The 25,749-nt window shown below is 44.0% G+C and overlaps 1 protein-coding gene across 2 annotated transcripts in view; it reads right to left on the bottom strand.

Annotated features, from left to right (window-relative positions):
* Nucleotides 1-25,749, bottom strand: part of NDEL1 (nudE neurodevelopment protein 1 like 1) — a 337,126-nt gene that overhangs the window by 20,637 nt on the left and 290,740 nt on the right. The window contains exon 9 of one of the 2 annotated variants that reach the window (XM_078654658.1): nucleotides 7,112-7,146. The exons of the other annotated variant lie outside the window; for it this stretch is intronic. Within the exon in view, the coding sequence (XP_078510784.1) occupies nucleotides 7,112-7,146 (35 nt within the window). The remainder of the gene's footprint in view (nucleotides 1-7,111; nucleotides 7,147-25,749) is intronic. 2 annotated transcript variants of the gene reach the window in all.

Below are 25,749 nucleotides of genomic sequence, written 5' to 3'. Positions count from 1 at the left end.
AACACATTGCAGGTATAGTAAATTTGATTGAATGTTTTTTTTTTAAGTAAAATGCAGTTAATTACTTTTCAGATTACTTTTGCAAACACAGCACTGGATCCTAGATTCAGCCCTGGGACATTTCCTGAAAGCAGGTGAGTAAATGCGCTTTGGTTAAAGGCACGATTTTTAAGGAATATTATTGCATTTCAAAAGTTGACACTTCGAAACTTTTTCACATAGAATCACCAATGTTATCCTATGGGAGGAAATTCATTTAGCAGGTAAGTTAGGTTATCATTACTTTTTCTTACTCCGTGATGGATCCTGGATTCAGCACTGGGACATTTCCCGAAAACAGTTGAGAAAATGTGTTTTGGTTATTCGGCTGATTTTTAAGGAATGTTTGCAGTTTTCAATAGTTGACACAAACTTTTTGAGAGAAAAATTGTCAATGTTATCTTATAAGAAAAAATGAGTTATCGGTTTCAAGGTAAGAAATTGGTCTTTTGAGTTAAGGTTCTGGGGTTAGACTCAGGGGTCTCCCAGAGTCAGTGATGCACTGTTGTTGCACCCTCAGCGGCACTCGGGTTGCCGGGTGCAGAGTGTTGAGACCCAATGTTATCATATGGAGGATGGGGGGGCTCCGGTTGGTGGCAGCTGGCAAGCAGGCCACAGGATTGTGGGAGCAAAGCTCCTAGGGTTAAGCTCAGGGCACGTTGGGGATCAAGTTAGCACCAAAGGGGCACCCTCAGCGGCGCTAGGGCTGCTGAGTGCAGGGTGCGGTTTGAGTTCGGGTGCCCTGTTGATTTCAATGGGAATTCTCCAGGACAAAGAAACACTGCAGGTTCGGGGACGAGGAGCTTCCAGGAGTGACCACCACTTCGAGGGGTATGTTGGGATGTAGAGGGATGGTTAGGCTCCGCTGGGTTGGGGACACAAGGCCGTGGGGCGTCAGGTGCAGGGGTGCCTTTAGACGTCGGATTTTCTTAGCCTCTCTGGTCGCTGTAGGGGGGGGGGGCTCTGGATTGAGGCTGCAGGTGTCGGCTTGAGGCAGGTGAGGGGTCACCGGATCTCGGGTCAGGATTGCCAGGGGGACATGCTCATGGTGTTTGTTCACTTAAACACGGGCCGGGCTTGGCGGATTCTGGCTGGCACAAGAAGCTGCAGTTTAAACACGTCCGGTGTTCACAGGAGAAACAGCTTGGAAAGTAAATGCAGGCAGGTCCTCCGGGGTTTTTGAGGTTGATGGCTGCTGGACACGTCGGGGTTTCGCAGGGGGGACATGCCTGTAGGGCTGGGGCCAAGTCAGTGGGCGTCGCCCTCTTGTTAGCTCTACATGGCGGGCCCAGAAACACGTCTGGTGGTGGCAGCCTTGGCAGCCACTCAGTCAGGTCACTGGGAGTTGGTCGAGTTTCAGGGGGCATCTCTAAGCTGGCCTCTGTCGTGCATTTTACATTAAATCCCACACTGGTACCAGTGTTGGTTTAATGTCCTGAGACATTTGATACCAAACTTCTCAGTCTTCAGTGCAGCCATTATAGTGCTGTGGAGTTCGTGATGACAAACTCCCAGCCCCATATACTTCTAATGGTAGCACTGCACTTAGTGCCCAGAAACGGATCTGGTACTCTAGGGGTACAGGGCTCATGCACCTGTACCCCCACCACTGGTATAGGGCACCCAGCTAGAGGGGTGACTGATGTATGCCAGGGCAGTATTTTGTGGGCATGGAACACAGGGATGTATGCCATGTCGATTCTTTGTTTTGTTCTGCACCGAGACACGCAGCCTGCCAAGGCAGTGTGTGTGTGTCAGGGCATGGGGCCTCTAAGGGTTGCACAATAAGTGCTGCAGCCCTTAGGGGCGTTCTCTGGTCACAGTGCCCTGGGTACCTATGGTACCATTTACCAGGGGCTGTCCTGTGAACAGAGATGTCAATTGGGTTTAGGCGTCAATGCAGTTTTAGGGAAGGAACACAGGGTCTGGGTACCTGATTGGTAGGAGCCCAGGGAACACTCAGTCAAAGTACATCAGCAATTCAGCAAAAAGTGGGGGCATACCATGCAAGAAAGAGTGCACTTTTTCACACTTAAGCATACCCGTTTGCATGGGAAAGAACACTGTCCTTTGATATCTGCTTAGTGCTTTCATTAAGATATCACCCTCAACCTGCAACGAGTGGCGATCCAACTTATGATAGTGTGCAGCTCTATTAAGGACCTCATGGTAGGTTGTTGTATCATCTGGCAATGTACACGTCGGGAGCAGGGACGTCTACAGGGTCTATGTCATAGTGATCCTATGGGTCACTGACAGTATCTGGAGCTTTCGGTGGGTCTGGAAAGTATGGAATGTCATAGGGGTGAATGTCATCCCCTATGTCAAAGTCACCCTTTGATGATGGTGCGGGTGATGTGTGTGGCTGTCCAGGCAACTGCGTAGGAATTGATGATACAGCAGCTGCTGGTAATTTGGGAAGGGGAGGTTAGAAGGTGGAGGCGGGTGGAGGAAACTGCTAGTGCCACAGTCTTTACACTTTCCATGGAGCCTTGGCTGGCCCTATAATTTCTACCTCAAAAGTTGTCTTCATTTTAGGAAATGTGTACATTGGTAGGAGAGGTAGTTTTACCACTACACTGCTGGGGTCCCGATTATTAAACAAGGTATTTTGCTTTTTGTCAAGTCTTTCTTGCAGTTTGTCAAGAATTGGCTCTCGAGTTTGCTGTTTGGGCTCCAACAGTGTTTGACACCGAGGGCTTTTCGGCGTGGACAGAATCTTTGATGCCAATAGTTTTTTCTACGGCTGATCGTGTTTTTGCACGAAGGGTGTCTTTGGATCCAAAGATGATATTTTCGGTTCCGATGCCTCGTGGTGCTTTCCGGGCATCAAAGTTAGCTTTTTCGACACCGCCACTGAGGCAACCTTCCATGCCTTTGGCTTTTCGAAGCGTGTTTAATGTTGCTTAAGCTGAGGAACGTGTATTTGCTCCTTTGCCTGCTTTTGAATACCACCATGGCCCGAGGGCAGTGGGTTCCATGAGCCATCTTGGATGGTTTAGTGGGGGTCTGCATGACTTTTGCAAGCGTACTGACGTGCTCTTTGGATGTGGACGGGTCATGGTCAGAATCAGAGCCTTCGCTGCGGGCGAGCGTATGGGAATGTCCATAGATACATCTAGTGCTGGGGCATCCTCAAGTTCTTCCGCGGCTCTAGCGACTGCTCCCTGAAGATATCTGGTACATTGTCAGCCTGACACGCTTGCACGGTGGAGTGGGCCAACGACATTCTCTCCATTGCCGAAGAGTGTTCTTGGAACGAAAAGCGAGGCACGCCTCACAATGTAACATGTTGCATTCTAGGGATTAGCAGAGATTGCAGATTGAGTGTTGATCCTGCCTGGAGCACGTGGTGTAGCATTGGGGGTAGAAACTGGACTGAGTCTTTTCCATACCTCTTGAGTCGTTGAGTGAAGAAGACGGTGAAAGGACAGGAAGCTGAAGTCGAACCGGGCACGGGCAGGCATATCAAAATACTTTAAGGAAACCACTAGGTATTCATCGTTGTTGAATCTTCTGTTGAAGGGTGATGAACGGGGTTCCTAGGACAGCCTCCTGGTCGGAATGGAAGCCTCGATCACAGAGCTCCAAAGTCGAAATCTGAACCCAAAGGCGGAAAAAAACAATCTAACAAAGGAGCTAATGATCATGCACATTACAATCTATAGGAGTTACAGTACCTTGTGATTTGAAGGACTTCTTTGAAGAAAAATAAGTTGCAAACATCCAAGCCCAAAAATAGATGGCAGGAATATACTAAGCTTATGTATCTACGGCCAACACATGCTATGAATACTATTTTTTACTTTTAGTCTAGAAATGTAAACCTGCCCGTTTTCTTTATGACTTTCATATCCCCAATGTCTTTTATTACTTTTAAGGTTGTTTGCAAAGATGAACTGCAAAAAGATTTACATTGACTCTAAATTTATGTTTTTGACTTCCAATTGCCTTCTTATCTCCTACCCATGACTTTCCTACTTATGAAAATCTGTGATTTTGTTAGTTTCAGGACTCTTGATACTTTTCAGTGGTTAAAAGGGTTAATCTTACGAATGTATATTGTTTTAATAGATGTACTTGTTGCTGAAACGCCAAAGAGCGTGTTTGACAAAAGTTAATCTTAACACACAAACAATTCCCAGCTCAAACTAAAGTCCGGACTTAGCTCATAGTCATACTGTCATGCAGGCTCACCCAATAAGTGCATGCACATGCTTTTAAATTTGATGTGAATTCTGAAAGGGTAACTTTTGATGCTACACAGCAGCCTGCAAGGGACCTTAATAAGAACAACTCTGCAGTACATGTGTTTCCTGTGCATTCTGAAAGCTGCTGCACTCTTTTTTGGTATTCAAGCCTATGGATCTTGGACCTAAAAATGCACGGACCCTTTATCTACTAAGATGTTTCATGATAGGGAACAAAGCACCCTATCACAATTCTGTGTGGTGGGGTGAGGTACCTCAGGGAGGGATTAGCACTAATGGGCACTTTCCCCTGTACTTCTAATTTGCAATAAGCAATATTATGGGAGAGGAGTCTTTATCACGTTACCCTTTTCGTGTATGGTGAAGGGCCAAATTGTGAGTGAGGGTTAAGAGCTCATCTAGCACTTGCTTCTAGTACCTTTGGAGCATGGCGACTTCACTAAACGTCTGCAAATGTCAATGTGCCACTTTTTTTCTCCTCAACATCAGTCTTACACAACAGGGTAACACGATCCAGATTGAAGGACTAGGGCAAGGGTTCCCTTAAATATTGGTGCATACTACACACTAAGGTGCTCGACTGTGTAAATGTTAAAAGTTAAATGAATGATTCTTTCTCTTTAATACTTGGGTCTGACTTTCAAAGAAAAGCTGGTGTACATAAGGCCTCCAACCAAATGCATCTAGTCAGCCGCCTGCTTTTGTGAATGAAGCTTTCCAGATCCGTAATGCTGCATAGTTATGCACATGAACAAAACAGCCTGCAGTCAAACAGCTTGTAGTAATGGATCAATTTATTAGAAATGGATCAAAAATTGCAGAGTCCACACCATGTATCATGACACACAAAATCAGTTGCAAATCCTGCAGCATTATGGGCACTGCAAAAAACAAAGATATAAACAGTAGCAACAGATTAAGTAATGAACTTCCTTAATTACCTCAATCTACTATAGGGCAAGGGCTAAGATGGAGAGGTTACGATCTGTTTACATTCTTTGTCTGTGTTACATTCCTCTTTAGTCCAAACTCTCTGTACAATTGTAACTTATTATAATAGTAGTGACTTCTTTCATGGAAAGAGCTTCTTCATATTACAATTCTTGCAGTCTCCTAATGATGTGTCTCACATGTGCAATTCCTCGGTTTAAAGGAAGTCAATTTACCAACCTCACAAGGAAGGGAACGCCCTGCAGATTCTAACTAGTTACCCTCATTACAGCAGATGTTATTAGCAAAATGTAACTCACCAATTCATCTTGCTCATCTATTACTCCACACTTTTTTAGCATCAAAAGTAATTTTCAATAGGACCGTCAGTATACCAAAATATAAAGTAAGTAATTGTTCTCGCACTGCAGCTTTTGTGGTGGTATTACAAGGAAGTTAGTTGCTATTAATGTCTTAGTTTGATTATTAAGGAAATATTGCTATTATAAAACACTGCAGAAACCTTGATTTGAAAATAACACAAATCTATGTTGTCACAAAGGAGTACGAGTTTATATGGTGCATCACGTCACAACAAAACAATAGCTCCGCGCCAAAACACCTTTTCTATATTAGAGCATTTTAAAAATCTTATTTCATTTTATTTAATTTAGAGGTAAGCCTGCCAGAGTCTTTTAGAAGGGGTAAAGCAATCATGTCATGGCTGGCTTTCATGGTTTCATATCTAGTGGTATTTAGATAAATATCAGAATAAAGAGTCAAAAGCAGCTTATGAAGAAATTACATAAAGCCTTCCTATGAACAGCACTTTAGGAAATGGTTGAGACCTTTCAAATTTAACGCCGATGATTACAAACATAAAACAAACAAACATAAAACAAACATTATCAAAGTGTACAAGTCTGGTTTTTATTTTGAGTCATAAGCCAGACCTGATGGCTTTGTTAAAGTCTCTGCCTGCACTGAATTTGTATTTCAGCAGTACCTAGCAACACGAGCAAGGAAAGTGCTAAGTTCGTTGAAATGCATCGGCGGTTCATTAGCTAAAAGTTGGCAGGAACACCAAAGTGGCATTCTTCTAATGAAAACCATTTCAGGACACCAGCAATTTGTTTCGATGTACAGTGACCCAAGGGGTCTTGCAGTGAAAGAAATACAAAATGTTTTTTTTGTAATATTATGAATGCTTTCGATAAAGTAATGATTGTAGCAAAGTGTGATGATTTAGAGCATTTTTGAGGTGCACAACTGCACCTTATGCTTTACAAAGGAGCTACTTCCTAGGAGGTGGGGCGATCTACCAAACAGCCAACAGCATGAGGTGAAAGTTGCATACTTCTCTGGGCTGCCCGATGATGTGATTTAAGCTGAACGGAGCGACCCAAACAAGCTAATGGATGAATGGGGCTGACCTAAAGGTTTTTGTGTATTTCAGAGAGGTAATTTAGACACCTGCACTGTCAAACCACACAAAACATGGATCATTTTGTTTTGTTGAACTGGTCAACCCTGAACTTGCAGATAATGCAGCTGGTTTGTTTGCCTGGTTAGCTACCACGCCAATAAGACTTTGTTACAACCACCTTTGAAAAACGGAAACTTACAACTGGTATCAAACTGGACACAATGCTTAATCATATTTTTTGTATGGACAACCTTGCCTACAAGTTTAGAAAAATGTTTCTATTTATTCACCTCAAAAAAGGCAATGCAGCTTCTGGCCAGACCTTAGAAGCCATTTAAGAAAAGAATCTGTTGATGGCCATTTACAGACCTACAGAAAGCCACCCCATGCGGTTAGTGCAGCTGAATAGATATGCGCTATATTAGTAAAGAGACCACAAAAACAAAACAAAAATCATGATTTTAAAAGCAGCATGCATCTTATCTTTTTAAAGATATTCAATTACCCATACACAACGTAGGGAATATCACTTTTTCCTGCCTAATAAAGAAAAGAAAATAACATTTGTAACAACGTGCATCAACTTGGACTACATACTGTTTAATGCATTCAAAACAAAATTGCACATAATCTAGACAGAACGACTTTAAAATAACTTCTGGTCTTCAATACTGGGGCATCGTTGGAGCTCTTAAATCGATCATTAACAGTTATGTCTAAACAAATATATCCTGAATATCTACAGATATTCAAGGTTTTTCAGTTCTATATATTTGGAGGTGCCTTTGGAATCCAAATAAAAAATACCATGCCCTTTTTCCAAGTGCAGTAGTAGGTGTGTAAAAGAGTAATTGGGAAACATTTTGTTAACACTTTATTTGAAAGTGAACAAAGACTGATACATTTTATAATGCCTCTGAGGTCTGCCTCCTAATGACATCAATGCCTCCACAATGAAAGTGATTCACAAATCAGATGTGAATTTTATACCTTGTGTTTTTAGTTTTAACCTTTGAAACAATAGGTAGGTATGTTTTTGTGGCAGGGGTATTCCACTGACGACAGGGAGTCTACTGGGAAAGCAGGCAAGATAAGTGAAACAGATTTTATATTTTAACATTAAAATTATATGATAACCGTTTCAATGTGTAACTAACTGATAATCTGAATTTACACATCTGGTAGATTAGAACAGGGACTGAGGAGGGATACGGATAAGGATATACGCCATATTTCAGTACCTGAGCTACAATCTGAGGACTTTTATGCTCTTTGCAATCTAGGAGACGTGGATAAGCACAATTGGCTGTCTGTATGATATTACATAAACGAGTACTATCTAATGCAGGGGCACAAAAAGACGGTTTCTGCTGGCAATGTGGGGATCCAGTTTCTAAAAAGTGGCAGCGTTCATTAGTACTAAATACACAATATAAAAGTAGAAAAACATCACCTAAACACATGGCTTCACTCCGTACATTTAAAATAGTATCCACAGCTTTGCAGGATCTGCATTAGTTATACAAGGAATACGTTTATTTGCCTGTGTGAATAATCGACTGGGACTGCTGTTTAACTCAGCCTGGTATCTGCAAACAGGTAGTCTTTCGTAAATGGGTCTTCTCAAACTGGTTATTGCCTGTACAGGCCTTATAAGTTAATTGGTAATCCAAAAAGAAATATCCCCATTTCTTTCTTACTATAGCAGGGGTCTCCAACCATTTTGGTAATAAGAGCTACTTCAGCTCAACGAAAATTATCTTGAGCTACTGATATTATTGATGTAATAGTGATCGCATCAGACAAGATTACAACAGGGGAGGGTTACCAGCTATAATGTAAAAAAGGCTTGATCAATTTGGAATGCCTCGGTGCAGGCAATACCGAACAGCCACCACTGCAATGCAGCTGGCACCATGGTAAACATAGGAATATACAGTGCAGCAGAATTTATAAATGAAATTTCAGCTTTACTTTTATTTAGCAAATTCAGGCGGATGGAGAGCTAATAGTAGCTCACGAGCTACTCGTTAGAGAACTCTGCACTATAGTTACTCTGCATTGCTTTGCTGTATTCACAATGCTGGTGAAAGCTATACCAAAATGTCAACATCGTAGTGGTTCATCATAGAGAAAAGATGTAAGTCTCTTTAAGGCCCTGTCTATAAATATTAATAAGGCAGAAACATTTGTAGCCCTACATATATTTTTGGGTGTTGCAATACTTCAAGGCCGGTTATTAATGAGATTCTGCCTTTGAACTACTCACTGGGCCACAGTAATTACTTTGCTGGCCAGCAGGTAAATCAAAAACTCTTACAAATAGGCCTATTAGGAGAGAATTAGCTTGCTACAGGGAGAGTAGGAGGGTGGAAGAGCACTCTCCACGGGTTCATTAACTCTAGTTGAACAACAAGCCTGGGCAAGCCCTTTCTCATAGGAACAAATGAAGGCAATCCACTCCCTTCTATTAGTTTTGGAAGGAACGTACCACATTTGCAGTGTCTGCTAGGGGTGGAACTATAGGGACTGGAAGAGCTACTGACCAAAAGCATGAATTTGCTGTTCTGAAAAACCACATGAAAAAGTACTTTTGGCAACCCTCTTTCTGGTGGCTACTCCATCCAACCACAGATTCCTAACCTCCAGGTGTCAGACTAGCTCCATAGAGGTTTCTCAGCAATTTCCTCACAACCCAGTAGGTGGCGACATGTGACGCGGGAGCACAACATAACCACCACCTCCATAAATCAATGTCAGTAATCAGATTGTGCCACTGTTCAGATGCGTTTGCTTTTGAAAACAAATTCACATATAACTTTTTAAAAACAGGAAAATTAGCAGGAGCGGTGTAATTAGTACTTCTATATCTCAATATTTTCATTTAAAAGGAAAATAAAGAGGAAGAGGACAATGTAAACATATAGGCTGCAGCTCTGTACATATGAAACGTGACTCTCCTTTTAAGAGCTCACAGCCCATAAATATCCCAGTATGCCCAGTAGGTGGCAGTTACCTCTGTTCTTTTTTATTGAGCAAACTGTAATATACTTAAGGAAACAGATAGTCTAATAATCTTCTGTGTCTTCCACCGGAGAGGAGGGCGGGTTGCTTATGATTTCAAAGGAGATTCCCTTGAGAGAGAACTATCCGAGGCAAGAACACATTCCTTCTCTCTCAGGGGATCTTCATTGATAATCATAAGCACTGAATAGAGTAGCAAGCTCATCGTTATAAACTGCAGTTGATGAGAAAAGACTATCCATAGAGAAAGGTTAACAAGGCTTCCTCAGGGAAGCCTTGAGTATCTGTTTTAGCCCCCGAATCCCAACAATTATGTCTGGTAAAAGTGTGAACGATTTCCACATAGCTGCTTTAGATACTTTAGTAATAGGAAAATTCCTGATCAAAGTAGTCGCTTTCCCTCTAGTGGAATGGCCTTTTGGCCTGCTGGACAAAACGTTGTGTTTCCTGCTAGTATAGGATGCAAGAAACTATCCACCTGGATACAGCTTGTTTAGACCTGGCCAAACCTGTACGTACAGGGCCATAGTTTAGAAACACCTGATTAGAATGTGTTTTGGCTTGTCTAGACAAATTTAAAGACTCGTTTAAAATCTAAAGTGGGGAGATCGTTCTCTGTTGGAGTGGGGGGGGGGTGCTGAAAGAAAGTAGGGAAAGTAATGGACTGATTAATGTGCAAATCCAAATCAACTTTGGGTAAGAATTTCGGAGGAGTCTTCACAACCACTGTAGGAGGCTGGCTTAGTATATGGTGCACACTTATTTAAGTGGGGCACCCTAACCAATCCAGACAACCCTTATGGTGATTTTAGTGATCTTAGACAACCATATAAAGCTCTCTAAGCGGTAGATGTGGGGAGAAGCCTTCAGGCTTAGTCCAGAAGGAGTGTTAAGCAGCTTGTTTTACCAGAACTAATCTTGTAGTGAAGGTTAAACGAAAAAGAACCACACAGTGTAGTTAGAAAAATATTTATATTTATTATACACACTCACTAACACATTGGTATATCTCCTACCCAGGGATATCAACACAATACACCCAATATTTGAAAAGGAAACCGTTAGGTAAGCACAAATACACACTTTTTTCAAGGGGGACCAAAAAATATCGTAAGAAAGTGGAATGCGAACTGCGACCAAAGCCGAGACCTGACCCAGAAGACTTAGAAGATCTGGGACACAAGGAACCACCCGAGGTAAGTACCCAGGAACCCCATGGAGGCTGTGTGCAGAGTGGATAAACAGCTGCATACTCTATGCAAGTCAATGGGAAAGTCCGGGTTGCAGTTTTCAAGAAAGCCCCTTCCCAGAGGACCCTGAAGACACCCCGTGGAAGATGGAAGGTTGGAGAGTCACCCCACCCATGGATACCCTAGAAACCAGGATACCTACACCAGGGAAGCCAGGTGTGTAGAGGCGAAGTGAAGTCAGAAACCGCAGTAGATCACCATGGAGGACTTCAGTGAAGATGCCGCTGGCGAAGGTGAAAGAGTCCGGTGGAATCCAAGGGTGGATTCTTAAAGCAGAGTACCTGCAAGCAGAGGGGTCAGAGTCTTTGCCACTCAGGAATGACCAGGAGGCATGAAAGACCAATGACCACCGATGATGGAAGATGCGGGAGAGTTGACGGTGACCTTGTCGCTGCTGCTGTGAGGACCAGGTGAAGTTGTGGAAGACCAGGAACTGTTCAAGTGCTGTACCACATCAGAAGCCGAGAACCAGGGGGTTGGAGTCCGGCGGAAGCACTAACAAGCCTTCGTAGCTGCAACGGACAAGGAAAAAGAGGAAGGTGCTGGGAACTCACCAAGTGCAAGAGAGTCAGAGCAGGCCCCGAGCAAACTGGGGAACCCACTTGAGCCAAAGAAGACCCTCAAGAGGACCCACAGGCCAGAGGCACAGGAGTTGCAAGAGGACCTCGAGAAGCTCACCAATGATACAGGCCCACAGGGTAGAGGATGGCGGGGGTGGGGGAGGGAGGACTAAGATTTTGGTAGGAACAGATGCTGGAGGCTGGAGCTTCTTGGAGCCCACAGATTTCTAGGGAAGAGAGTCAACAAGCCATGGCAATGGCAAGTCGACGTGGTGCACAGGGAATCTGTTCCAGCTGTTCTCACAAGGGACCCGGCCTCAACCCTGGTGAGAAGACAGTGCAGGCCTCATGACACTTGCAGAACCACCACCTATGTTGCCGAACCTTTTGGAGTTTGTGGGAGCTCAGGAGCAGCAGACCGGTCAGCTTTGTTGCGGTGCCAGCAGCTGCAGGGGAGTGACTCATTTACTCCAAGGGAGATTACTTCGGGTGTCTTTGATGCCCACAGGCCTGGAGAAGAACTTGGATGAAGTACAGACGAGGCGGAAGACAGGCAGGGCAGCAAGACCAGGAGCAGCAGGAGTTTTCCTTGATGCAGTCTCCGTTCCAGGCGAAGTCCAACGAAATTCAAGGTGCCCAGAAGGTTGAAGTGGAAGTGGTTTCAGATCGAAATCTTGTCCCACGACTAATCTAAAGAGCCACCCACAGGCAAGTTCTTAAGTACCCAAAGGAAAGGGTTGGGACGATTCAGGGGTCCCTCCTAGAGGAGGGGATGGACGGAGGGGAGGATCCTTCCTTGTCTTTTGTCCAGTTTCGCATCAGAGCTAGAGCCAAAGGCTCCCTAAACTGGTTTCAACTGGAGTATGAAAGGAGGGCACAAAATGTGCCCTTCAAAACAGTCTGGTGGCGCTGGCAAGTGCCTCCATCCCAGCCCAATACACTAACCATTGTCTGAGAGGTGGTCACACCTCCCTGTGACAGGAGCCTGGCTCAGCAGCAGGAGGGCAGAATTGTGTATGTGGTCTGAAGGAGCACTAGCTTTCTGTTCGATCCAGACAGGCTGGTACCGGGAACCCAGGGGGGGCTTCCAGAATACATGGGATCATACATCCAACACTGGAATCGGTGTTGATGAAGGATTCCAACATGTTTGATACCAAACATGACAGGTTTCGGTGCAGCGAGTATATAGATATCTTGTAATTGACTTGATGTCCACTATATGTATAAAATAGCTGACCGCACTTACAAAGCCTGGAGAATCGACTCTTGGGTTTGTAGGCGGTGCCCTGCTCATGCAGGGCACCCTCACACTTATAATCTAGCACCCTGCCTTCAGGACTGAAAAAGGTGTCTTATAGGTTTTAAGTGCAGTGACCTCAGATATAAGGAATCTTAAATCTGCTGTGATTGGTGCTAGCACCAGCTCCCACAGGCGGTAATGGCTGGCCTTCACTCACAGTTTGAGAGGTCTCTCATGGGTTGCATAGTACATGCTGCGGCCCATGGGAGACCACTGGTGTACCTATGCCCTGGGTACCTTAGTGCCATGTACTAGGGACTTGGAAGGGTACACCAGTAGCCAATTATGAAGGTCCCAAAGTACTTAACATAGTCCAATTTAGGGAGAGAGCAAAGTGACTGGGGTCCTGGTTAGCAGTCTTCAAGTCAGACTAGTCAGTAAAGAATTTGACACCAGCAAAATGTGAGGGTAACAATGAAAGCAGATACAGCTTTTCTACAGCCACCTTAAGCTATGGATACTCTATATGGTACGTGAGACCATGAAGCCCGAATCTCACTAAATTTATGTGCTGATGTGATAGCAAAAAAGAAACCAGCCTTCTAACAAAGGTGAGGTAATGAGGCTTTCTAAACGAGTTCAAAAGGAAATGTCATAAAACGTGTGAGTACTAGGCTTAATTCCCAAGGAGGTGAAGGACAAGAAGAACTTTGTCCTCTATGAAGTCTTTAATAACTAAGACTTTGAAAAAAGTGGTCTGTGAAGGACATTATCTATAGTCTGTAATAGCCACCAAATGGACTTTAATAGAATAGAATTGTAAGCTGCATTTGGCCAAATAAAGCAACTATGGAATTATAGCTTCTTATTGGCACATAGCTGAATCAAGATTCTTGTCAGAACACCAGATACAGAATCTCTCCCTCTGTATTTAAAAGAGCAAGCTGAATAAGTTGATAGAAGTTTAGCCTCTTTGAGAATGTTCATGCATTACTGTGGTAAATTTAAATGTCCATATTAAACGAGTTCAGGAGCCATGCTGCCAAACTCGAGGAGGAGAGATTGGGATGAACCATCTGATCTCCATATTTCATGAGAAGTCCGGTCTGCACAGCAACTTCATGTGTGGACTTTCCAACATGTAGAGAAGGTCTGAGACCCACCATTACCGGAGCCACTCTGGAGTTATCAAAATCATTCTGGCCTCAGTGGCGTAACAGGGGGGAAGGACCTGAGCTCCAGGGACCCTGGCTTGAGAGCTCCCGAGTGAGGCCAGAGGGGGGACCCCTCCATGTAATTTGCAGGGAGGCTCCATCAAGTTCCGTTAAGCCACTGTCTGGCCCTTAAGTAGGGCAGCTTGATGATTACTGATGGAATCGGGGTATTTGGAGTAGAAATCTGCCGGACCAGTTGATCCACAGGCCATTCCCCAATGTCCCTGGTACCTCAAGGCGAAGTTTGGGCATTTTTTTGGTTTTCTGCAGTTGCAAATAAATCTAGGAGGAAAACCTCTCATGCAAGATGTTTTTCATAACGTCGTTATGTAGAATCCACTTGTGATGCTCTTGAAGTATCATGCTTATGGAGTCAGCTTGAATATTTTATAACCCCGGCAGATGGGTTGGAGCGATTCTCGGGTTCCTGGCTAGCAACCAAATCCAGATTAACTGGACTTCCAGTGTCAAGGCTCTGGCCCTTGTCTCCCCCCCCCCCCCCCTGCTTGTTCAGGTAGTACATTGCTGTTGTGTTGTCTGTCTGAACAAGAAGGGATTTCGTATTGAAGGATGGTAGGAAAGACTTCAAGGCCAATGAACAACCAGCTCGTAATTCCAAGAGGTTGATATGCTAAGTAATTTCCTTTGTGGACCCAGATTCCTGAATTTGAAGATGAGCACTATGTGCTCCTCAAACTAAAAGAGAGGTATTAAAGGCGATTTTTCAGCTTGAACCACCATTTGAGGCATTTCCACGCTTTGAGGGAAAGTAGGACCTTGTCTTCCCAGTTGCAAAAGTATTGACTCCACTGGTCCCCCAGATACTCTCCTAGTGGTCCCATGTGGAGACGGGCATTTGGCTTCAGAAATATGCAAGAGGCCATCGCGCCTAGAAAAGAGAACCTTACCTCACCATTAGATAAGAGGCTTTCTCTAAGATAGGATAAAAATGTATAAAGCGCACTAATACCCATTGGTGTCAAATTGCTAGGGGGACAGAGAGAAAAAGAAAGGCAGAGAACTGCCAACTATGTTGAAAAAAGCCATGTCTTCAAGCTGTTTCTAAACACCGGAAAAGATTCCGCATGAGAGATAGAGGGGAGCATGGTATACCAGTTTTGCAGTCACCGCAGAGAAGGTGCTTCTGCCCCATCTGATCCTGCAGAATTTAGGAGAGATCAGTTTTCTCTGGGAAGAGGATCTCAGGATCCTACCGGAGGTGTACCATTGGAACTTGGTTTTCAGCTGCAGCGAGCCTTTGCTGTGCAAGGCCTTATACACCGTACTAAGGACTTTGAAGGAGATACGCTTCCTAATGGGGAGCCAATGCAGAGTGCGGATCCCTTCCCTCACTGATTGATACTTAGGGATATTAAGGATCAGCCTGGCAGCTGCGTTCTGGACGACCTGCACCCTTTTCAGGGAGGCCATACTGATGTTGAGGTACAAGGCATTGCAGTGGTCAAGTGGGGAAGTGACTAGTGCAATGATGGTGGGCTGGTAAGATATAGGAACAGGTGCTAACAGAGCAGCTGACCTAAGCATCGAAGGTCAGACCCTCGTCAAAAGTAACCCCCAGGTTTTTAACTGTCCTAGACGGGACGGGGAGAGGACCACTGTCTGACGGCCACCAGGTGTTCCACCAGATTGAATTCTGCAGACCAAAAACTAGAATCTCAGTTTTATCGGCATTAATCTGGAGGGAATTGTTCATACAGCTGATAGTGCTTGCTATGCAGCGGTTACATTTTCTACACTCAGAGATGGAAACCATGATTTGCGTGTCGTCCGCACCTGGAACCCAAAATATCTCACCAACTCAGCCAGAGGGTCACGTCCACATTAAAGAGGGAATTGAGAGAATGGCATTTCAGATGAATGGCTAAAAGTCTCCAAAGGATACACTTTTGCTTTAATGGTGTTGATAGGTGCTCCTAGATAACGAAGAGACTGCACTGGCAAGGTCGTTGAATTCTGGTGATTGACATGGAGAACTAGCTGATTAAGAAGACAGATAGGAATTCAATAATGATGTTGCGCTTGTTGTTGCGTGGACGCCTTGATAAGCCATTTGTCTAGATCTAGATAGACTAATATTCTGAGTTTCCAGAGATGTGTTGGGACCACTGCCATGCACTTCGAAAATGTTGTGGGGGATGATTTGAGTCCAAGGGGAAGTACTTTATACTGGTAATGATTGTGTCATACTACAAATATAAGGCATTGGTTTTTTTTTTTGGCTACTGGAATCTGAAAATACACGTCTTTAAGATCTATGGAACAGAGCCAGTCGCCATGATGAGTACGTTTTGATGTAATGCTAACATTCTGAATTTTTCGCTCTGTATCCAATTGTTTGTGACTTTCAGATCTAGTATTATCTGAATCGGTTTTGGGACCTTTCTTTTTCGCCAAGAAATAAATCCATGTTCCCTATTGGTTGGTAGGTACGTGCTCCACTGCATGCTTCTGTAGAAGAACGTTCACTTCTGATCTCAGCATCTGCAGATGTTGATTGGATGATTTTGGAGTAATATTTGGTGGGCTACTGGTGAATCTGAGACAATAACAATTCTGCACAATATTCTGTCGAATACTCAGAACCCAGATATTGTTTGTGATGGATTTCCACTCTTTCAGATATTGTGAAATACTTCCTCCTACCAGAGGTGGGTAACTGAAGCAGGGGACGCATAGGCTTGTTGTTTAGAGTCTGTAGTGCTGCTGGAAAGGTCTTTGCTACTGCTGTTGGTGGTGTCCTTGCAACTACTGAGGGGTTTGATCTTTCTGTGAATAGAAACACCTCTTGTAAGGTTAGGAAGGATGCTTTTGTTGCTCCTCACGTTTTTCCAGGTCAACCACTTTGAAGGTCTCCTTTCATATTCATGCGAACCATTTTATCATCAGTATGACTGCCAAATATTGTTACCAAAGAAAGGAAGGAAGGAAGGTTGAGTACCCACATTTACAGATGAGGTCTTAGTTCCTAGCACATAATTCCAGGAATTCTTTGTTACATTCTCTCGAGCATCGCGAGTCAGTGCAGTGCGATGTAACCAGTACTAATTTAGACCTAACTTAACAAGCCACCTTTTTATAAATAGTTACCAAGGGATGTAACTCACTGATTGGCCATCAATCAGAGCCCTTACCTGTACCGACCTAGCTCCTCAATAGTCCACAACCTGATCTACTATAGAATAGGCAGCAGGGCAGCAACATCCAAGATAGACTGAAGGTTCAGATAAAATCTTATTGCGAGCATTGGCGCACTTGTGAGAAGTCTCATTAGAGACTTCAAAAAAGCATATTCTGCTTTTTCAAGAGAGGCAAGATTGCATTAGACCCACAAATTGTCCCCATACAGGGCTGTTTCACAGGCTTGGCTCTTCTAAATCTCGATGGGAGGTACAATAGCGAAAGTGGACCCTTTGTAGCACACCTTAAGATAGACCCTGCTTTAGTGACACTACAGTTTTCTCTATCTGGAGCTGCCAGCTTTGGGAGTTACTTCTTCTTGTACCCAGATAGTCAAATCCACTAACCCTGCCCAATGACACACCCTCCAACATTACCACATCTGTGTCTATGGTTTGAGGAGCGTCTCGATGAGGAGTGCAGAAAATGATGACGACAATGTCTGGAAATAGCTACGGTTTGCGATCTATGGCGAGATCTTTGCTTGGACTGAGGAGACCTTGATCTAAGAGAGGAAGTTGGAAGCCAAGCCAGTGAAGAAGCTCCAAAAGGAGCCTTTGTCTGAGTAAGAGGTGGAAGCGAAGTATGTGGTGTAGGCGCTAAAGGAGCTGGCGGAGGATTGGTGGTAATCTTCTTGTGTCTCAATTTCCGGACCGATTCCACAGATCTGGAAAAATGACAATCTAGATGACGAAAGGCTTTTCGACGTTGATTATACGCTATGTCTCGATGCAGACACACTTCTCACCATTAAGATGTTGTGGAATCCTTCAACGTCTACCACCAGTGTCTCGAGGTCGACCCTGCTCTTTTTTAAAACCTTTTTTTTAAAACTTTGATTTCTCAAAGAACAGAAACATTATTACCACAACGTTTTGTCACTCAGAAGCAAAACACATTTAAATATAGTGTTGTATAACAAATGGTTTAGAGCAATTCCTAACGTCTAAATTAGTACAAGTAACTAATTGTTATTCAAACATTCAAATAAGTATGTCAAGGTCAGATACGTATCTGGCCATTAATAACAACAGAATGATACAATAATACTCAAAATTAGAAAAAAATATCCTGATAAACTAAAAACGAAAAAAAACCAGACCCACATCCATCCAGCCAGCCCATATAAATAGTTTTAGACCAAAACACCAGATAATAGAAATCATAAATTAGTGCCTAAAGGCGGTGAGTGTGGGGCTAGCAATGGATCCTGTGAGTCCTACAAATCAGTGTCTGATATGATGCCTGGTGAATGGCCAGGGGACTCATCAACATGCTGAAGGACTATCTGAAAAATGAGTCACGACAGCGTCCCAGTTGCTAGCCAGGGGGTACATGTGAAAACCCTTTGAGTCTTCTCTGTGTAAAACAATGCTTTCTGCTTGAGCCCACGTGGTCATAGATTGTTCCTAGCATGTGAGCACGGGGTGGGGCTGAAATAGGTGACTTCCACTTACGAGTAATTAGGCGTTTGGCCAGTAAAAGATCTAAATCACAGAAGCGGAAAGTGGCTCCATGCTTCTAAACGTCGATCCAGCTCTTGACAGCGAGCATTGAGGCACCGAACCTCGTATCGACCTGGAACAAAGTTGTTTTTGAGGATTTCCTGTCTTATTGGATGCCCCTCTCCTGTAGTTGTCCGAGGAAGGTGGAAGAGCCTTTGTAGAGGACTGACACTCTCTTAGCTCACGTGACGTACTACCTTCAGACTCCACCTCCTGCTACCTGCATTGCTCTTCAGCTCCATTAAGGCTAATCATTTCCCTGTCCCCCTGGGTACACCTGGAAAATGGTCTTGCAGTGCGGACATCTGTTAGGAACATGACTGTCAGGAAGGCAGCTAATATACACATCATGAGAATCTGAATTGGGCCCCTTTCCTCCCCTGGCTGGGCATTTGTCAAATAAAGATGGCAGTTTATAGAACTACAAAAATTATTTTCCCGTCAGAAAATGCTGGAAATGTGGAAAGCCATTGAGTCAAGATGTTGACAAAAAGTTTCAGTAATGTTTTTGAAGGAAAAAGCCAAAAAAGACCGAGCTCAGTAACACAAGATTCTGTCACCAGGAGCCGGAAAAATAACTTATATAACTGCCAATTACAGAACTTGATGGGAAATTGGTGGGTTGTGAGCCCTTAGAGGCAGAGTCACTTTTCGTATCTACAGAGATGCAGCCTTATAGGTCTACATTGTCCCCTTCCTTCTTCATTTTCCTTGAAAAAAGGTTTGTGAATGAGATTTGTAAAGAGAAATTACACAGCACCTGCTAATGTGCCTGTTTTTTTTAATCTTATATAAAACACCCTTTTTAAAAGCACATTAAAGCAATAGGCCAATATAGCCTTTTTATAGGCTGCAAAACATTTTAATGAATTGTTTATTCTGGCCTTCCTGAAGAAAGACATACATCTACAATAAGAATATATATTGCAAGAAGTGCTCTGCGATCCCCGCACGTGGGAGGAACGGTGCTTAAGAAGATTGATAGAAAACTCCAGAGAGAAAATCTGTGGTTAGAGTTTTCACTGGACTTGGCTATGCAGGAGGTAGTGCTCTGTGAACATGTTAACTAACAAATAAGTTACTGCCCTTTGGTAACAATGTATTTGGTAGCGACATTCTAGTTGTAGATTCCTTACCTTTTGAATTTCCCAGAGCCGTCAGTCTGGCTACAGAGATTTTTTCCTTAGCAGTATCCCTGCATGTTGTTTGGTAGCGTCAATTCTGCTCCATGTCCGCCGTCGTGGGCACCGGGATGACATCACTGGACCTACATAGACTCCGCCGATGCTCGCTGATATCAGTTCTTAACACGACTTTCCACGCAAGACGCACAGAGCCATGAAAGACACTAACCACTGGTGGTTGAAAACTAGGGCCCTTTGGGAGAGTCCCTATCCTTAGACATCAGTTCGCAGAGCAGACAGGATGGGTGAGGCAGTAAGGAATCTACAACTAGAATATGTCTCTACCAGATACATCCTTACCTAAGGTAAGCAACTTATTAATCTGATAGAGATTCTAGTTGTAGATTCCTTACTATTTGAATAGATATCCCAGCAATATCATCCCCGGAGGGGGGTCTGGGAACCAAGAACATACCAGAAAGTCCTGGAGTACCGAACGGGCAAAGCTCCCCTCCCTCCGGATTTGTCTATTCAGGCAGTAGTGTCTGGTAAACATGTGCAAGGATGCCCATGTAGCTGCCTGACAGATGTCAAGGAGTGGAATTCCACATGCTAATGCTGTGGTTGCCGCAGTTGTTCTGTTGGAATGAGCACACAGCCCCACAGGAGGGTCTTCTTTGCCAAAGCATGGCATATCTTAATATAAAGAACAATCCATCGGGAGATGGTCCATTTCTGAAAGGCTCGACCTTTCTTGGCACCCACATAGCCAATGAGGAGTTGATCATCCACCCGGAGGTTTTTTGTGCAATCAAGATAAAAAGACAATGCACGATTTGGGTCCAGACGGTGGAGTCTCTCGGGTTGGATAGAAGGTGGGCAGTGTGATAGATTGACCCACATGAAAAGGCATGACGACCTTAGGAAGGAATTAAGACTTGGTCTGAAGTACCACCATATCCAGTTAGACAGAAAAGGAGGCTAAGAAGATAAAGCATGCAGCTCGCTCACTCTGCACGCAGAGGTGATGGCAACAAGAAAGGTAGTTTTGAGAGTCAGTAACCTGAGGGGACACTTATGAAGAGGCTCGAAGGGAGCACACAAAAGAACGGTAAGAGCCAGATATAAATTCCATTGGGGCATTGCAAAAGGAGATAGAGGGAACAGATGAGTAAGGCTCTCAAAGAATGTATTAACGATGGAAGACTTCAATAAAGAAGGCTGATCTGGCAGCCACAGAAAAGAAGAGATGGCTACAAGTTATAAGCTTTAAGAGTATCCAAGGCATATCACTGTTGGGCCAAAGAAAGTATATACAAAAGAACCTCTGAAAGAGGAGCAGAAAGGGCATCAACAGCCTTTGCTGCGCACCATGCCACAAATTTGTTCAATCTACAGACGTACCCCAGCGCGGTCTATTAATTGACTGCTAGATATATGTGTGGCATATGGCCGAGCGTCCGGCTATACAATAAATTGGGATAAATAGCTATTATATGTCCTGCGGGGCTCGCCGCCTCGATTACCGAGGGGGTGTGCATTACAAGTGGTCACGGACAGCTTTAAATATCTAGGAATCTTTGTCACGCATGACCGGATGCAATTCCTTGACAGAAACTTGATCTAACCGCTGATGCGACTCAGAAAGGATGTCAAACACTGGCAATCATTGCCTCTAACACTTCTCGGTCGTGCGGAGCTTTTTAAGATGGTGGCGCTACCGCGATTCCTATATGCGTTGCAAAACACCCCGTACCCGGTACCATCAAAGTACCTCGGTGCGGTAGAGGCGGAGATGACTAGACTGCTCTGGGATGGGAGGGCGCCCCACATCGCTATGAAGAAACTAAGCAGGAGTTGGTATGATCGTGGAATTGCTCTGCGGAATGCTTCAGACCATAGCCATATCACTAATTTGAGGAATTAGTGATACGGCTATGGTCAGAAGCATTCCGCCATTCGATACAAAAAGGGAGGTTAAGAGCTCGCGCAGCGGCCGTTGCAACGTTACCAGTGAAAACAAGAATCAATGCCGGCCGTCGTGATTGAGACGAAATAGACAGTTAAATCAGCTAAGAGGACATAGACCGAGTGCAGCGTCTGTTGTCAACAACGGGGGCAGCCGTCGAGCATACGGAGCCACGGCTGCTGTTTTTCAAATTGGACCCGTGCTTTGAACGGCCATTCCTTTGCATGATGTGTGGGACACACAGATTTAGACCTTTGTCTGGATGACTGAAGAAAAGTTGTTGGTCCTGAGGAGAACCCTATAACAGTCGGGGTTCGAAACGCGTCGACCGACCTGGTCCCTGGTCACTCAAAATTTTGCATTGTAAATAGGAAAGTTATAGTTACAGAATAGGGTGAAACAATACAAATAATTGTATTTTGTTATTTGACTTTTCTTTGTGGGTATTTGTGACATTGGGACCATTGTGTGTAGGATGTATGTATGGGTAAATGTGAAATGAATGTTAATTGGCCAAGTGTATGGTATAAATGTTGATAGTCAAAATCGTAATGGTTTGAAGCACTGTAAATATATTGTTAGATTGTTTTATGTATGATCGTTTGTACTGTGATGCACATCTAATCATTTGATTCTTTGAAAAATAAATGAAGATTAAATTCATAAGCATAACTGAGGTGCAATTTCTAAAGTAGATTTTCATGTTTCATTTCATGAAAGTTACCAAAAATAAAGATACGAGTTAGGCTCAGCATTGGCACTTGTTCTGGTTTATTGTGAAAAGGCTCAGCCTTGCTGAGTGTGAGCCAAGACCCATCGTTGTTTTTTGGTTATGAATCAGATGAGAGCAGCTAAACAAATTGGTTGCAGTACTATGTTTACCACAGAGAGGATGGGAGAAAATTGGGAACGAGTGCTGCCCGGGTGTGGGACTACGAAACTGATGAACATGTGTATATGCATAATAATGCGATCTGTATGCACGTCGTGCCAATAATACTGTATGAAAATTGCTTTGTTTCTTCAATAAAAAGGTTTAAAAAAAAAATCTACAGGCGTACACCGTTTTAGTGGAGGGATGTGTGGCTGCCAGGATAAAATCACAAACTTCTGGCGGAAGGTCAAAAGCTGTCAACTGCAACCGCTCAATCTCCAGGCAAGGACATGGAGGTGTTGAACCACCAGGGTTATGTCGATGTTCCAGCCATGTCCAGAGGTGAAGAGCCTCTCGACAAAGGGTCCACACTCTGTTTGTTGCTACAAATGGTGGTGGTGCGGTCGGTGAACACCTGCACCAATTTCCCCTTGAGAGAGGGAAAATTTTTTTTCAGTGGCAGTCTAATCACCCGGAGCACCAAAAGGTTGATATGAAGCAGGACCGGACTCAGCTGGAGACCAGGCGCCTCTGATCTCCGCCTCACCCAGGTGGCGGCCCCATCCCAGAAGTGGCGCATCAGTCACCACTGTTAGATATGGTTGGGGAAGGGAGAGGGAACAGCCTCTAATCCAATCTTGGTGTGTTAGCCACCACTGCAGTTGGCATGCAGTTCCCTTCGAGATCTGGATGTAGTCTGAGAGATTCCCCTGATGCTGTACCCACTCAAACTTCAGGTCCCTCTGCAGAGCCCGCATATGCCATCTGGCATGATCTACCAGCAGGATGCAAGAGGTCATAAGGCCTAGCAGCCTCAGGGTCATTCACACCAAATTCTGGGATAGAGGCTGAAACATCTGTATCATAGCCCAAACATACCGTACTCTCTGCTCGTGAGGTTAGGCACGACACTGCACTGTGTCCAGAACCATCCTTATGAAAGGGAGCGTTTGAGAGGGAGTCAGGAACCCCAGCAAATGCAGGAAGTCCACTGTAGTCTGGAGGTAAGACAGCCTGAGGCGAGCCCATCTTCAACAGCCAGTCATCGAGATAGGGAAAGACTTGAACCGCTGATCTGCGCAGATTAGCTGCGGACATCACCTTTGTGAACACCCGAGGGGGCTGGTAAAGCCAAAGGGGAACAGTGAACTGAGATTGCTCATGGCCCACTGCTGTGAACGGAAGGTAATGTCTGTGGGCAGGCAGGTCGGGGACATGAAAATAAGCGTCCTGCAAGTACAATGCCACCAGCCAGTCTCCTGGGTCGAGTGCACACAGAACTTGAGCTAGGGTGAGCATTTTGAATTTCTCCTTCTGAAGGGAGAAGTTGAGGGCCCGGAGGGCTAAGATAGGACGTTTGACTTTGTCCTTCTTGGGTACCAGAAAGTAGCTGGAATAACAACCACAACCTAATTCTGGCACAGGGATCCTCTCTTTAGCTCCCTTGGCCAAGAGGGCCAATACATCCTGGCGTAGAAGTTCCAAATGATATCTCACAGATAAGATACCTGTCAAGGGCTGTGTGCTTGCCCCAACCTTATTCAGCGTGTTTATTAATGGTGCTGTGAACTGATCTCGGCAACTGAACATGATGCCCCAAAACTCGCTGATAAAGCTGTCCCCATCTTAATGTTAGAAGATGACACCGTACTCATCTCTAGAACCCCGATGGGTCTCCAAAAGGAACTAGATTTATTTGTAGCTTTCTGTAAAAAAATGAGAACAGAAGGTGCACTGATCGAACAGGCTTCTCAGTTTGATTACCTGGGTATTAGAATGACAGACTCTCTAAAATGGGGGAAGCAAATTGATAAAAGGAAGGGCGGTCTCTTTCAGGGTGCACTTTTAATTAGCAAGAAACATAAGCCGACTGCTGGTGGGGATGTGTCAGCAGCCATAAAATCTATTTACCCACAGCAGTGTTGACTTCCCTCTATGGAGCAGAGATTTGGGGGTATACAGATGCATCTATATTAATCATTGAGGAGAATACATTTATCAAAGGCCTTCTTAATCTCCCAAAAAGCACACCATTGGTGCCGCTTAGATTCGATTTAGCCCTCAATCCTATTAATCTGGCATGCTTGCTTAAACCTCTGCTTTATTGCATGAGGATAAGAACCACCACAGAACTAAATGTCTATAGAGAGGCACGCAGGGATCTGATGACCTAGACACAGCCCCTTGGCTAAAATACGTCAAAAAACAGCTCAAATCCCTCAAGTTAGGAAATCTGTACACTCTACCGGACAAAGTTACCAAAGGTGATAAGCTGTTACTAAACAAAAATTATTGAGAATGTGACCTGACGAGAATCTGGGCTGAGCATAGGGAGAGCTCACTAACAGGGACATTTCTACTTCCTAAATACTCACCTAGCATTGAGCCCTATATGGGCAGGATATACTCAGCAACTCTGCATCTTACTCCTAAGAAGTGTTACTTCTAGATGGTCTAAAGGGATGGGGACCCGGAGTGCAGCCCCTTTGTCTGCAGCTAAAAGAAACAGAGGCTCATTTGCTGCCTTTTTGTCCCCATATATTCCATTTTGCGGAAAAAATTGATTTTTGCATGTAGCAAACTTAAGGCACTACCGGGAGGCTATCAAAATACTGAAAAATGACACAAATGAGCCCCTAGTATTTGCAGTCTATTTCTTTTTTATTGGGGGCCATATGCATGAAAAGTCTAATATCTGTGAATTTGTATTATTGCTGCTATATAAAGACAAGTCACACTTTTATGAACACAGTATTATCAGCTAAAATTATCTTATAATTGTCCTTAAGCTGTTTTTACTGTTAAGATACTTAACATTTTACCATTTTTATTTCAGAATAGGATACTTATTGTTGACGATTGATACAAAAGGGAGAATATCTCTGTAATTTGTTGTAGATCGGGTACCATGGCCCATCTAATAAGGCGGACCACATATTGACATGAAACTATGCCAAATGGAGGTTTATGCTGTTAGTGGTAATTGTTTACCCCCGAGGTCCTCCTTCATGCCCATCATATGGATATGTTACTATAATGTTTTTACATATTTATTCTTCCTCTCTCTGCGATTATTTTTGTTATTTTTTTTATCATTATGATGTATTGACTAATTGCACTTTAATGGTCTCTGGAACTAAATAAAGTATTACTATATTATACTACTCCGTCATGCAATCGTA

Source organism: Lissotriton helveticus, chromosome 7 (assembly GCF_964261635.1).
Source record: "Lissotriton helveticus chromosome 7, aLisHel1.1, whole genome shotgun sequence".
Lineage (NCBI taxonomy): Eukaryota > Metazoa > Chordata > Amphibia > Caudata > Salamandridae > Lissotriton > Lissotriton helveticus.
Note: the sequence above shows the minus strand (reverse complement) of the source record. Positions and strands in the feature narration are given on the sequence as shown.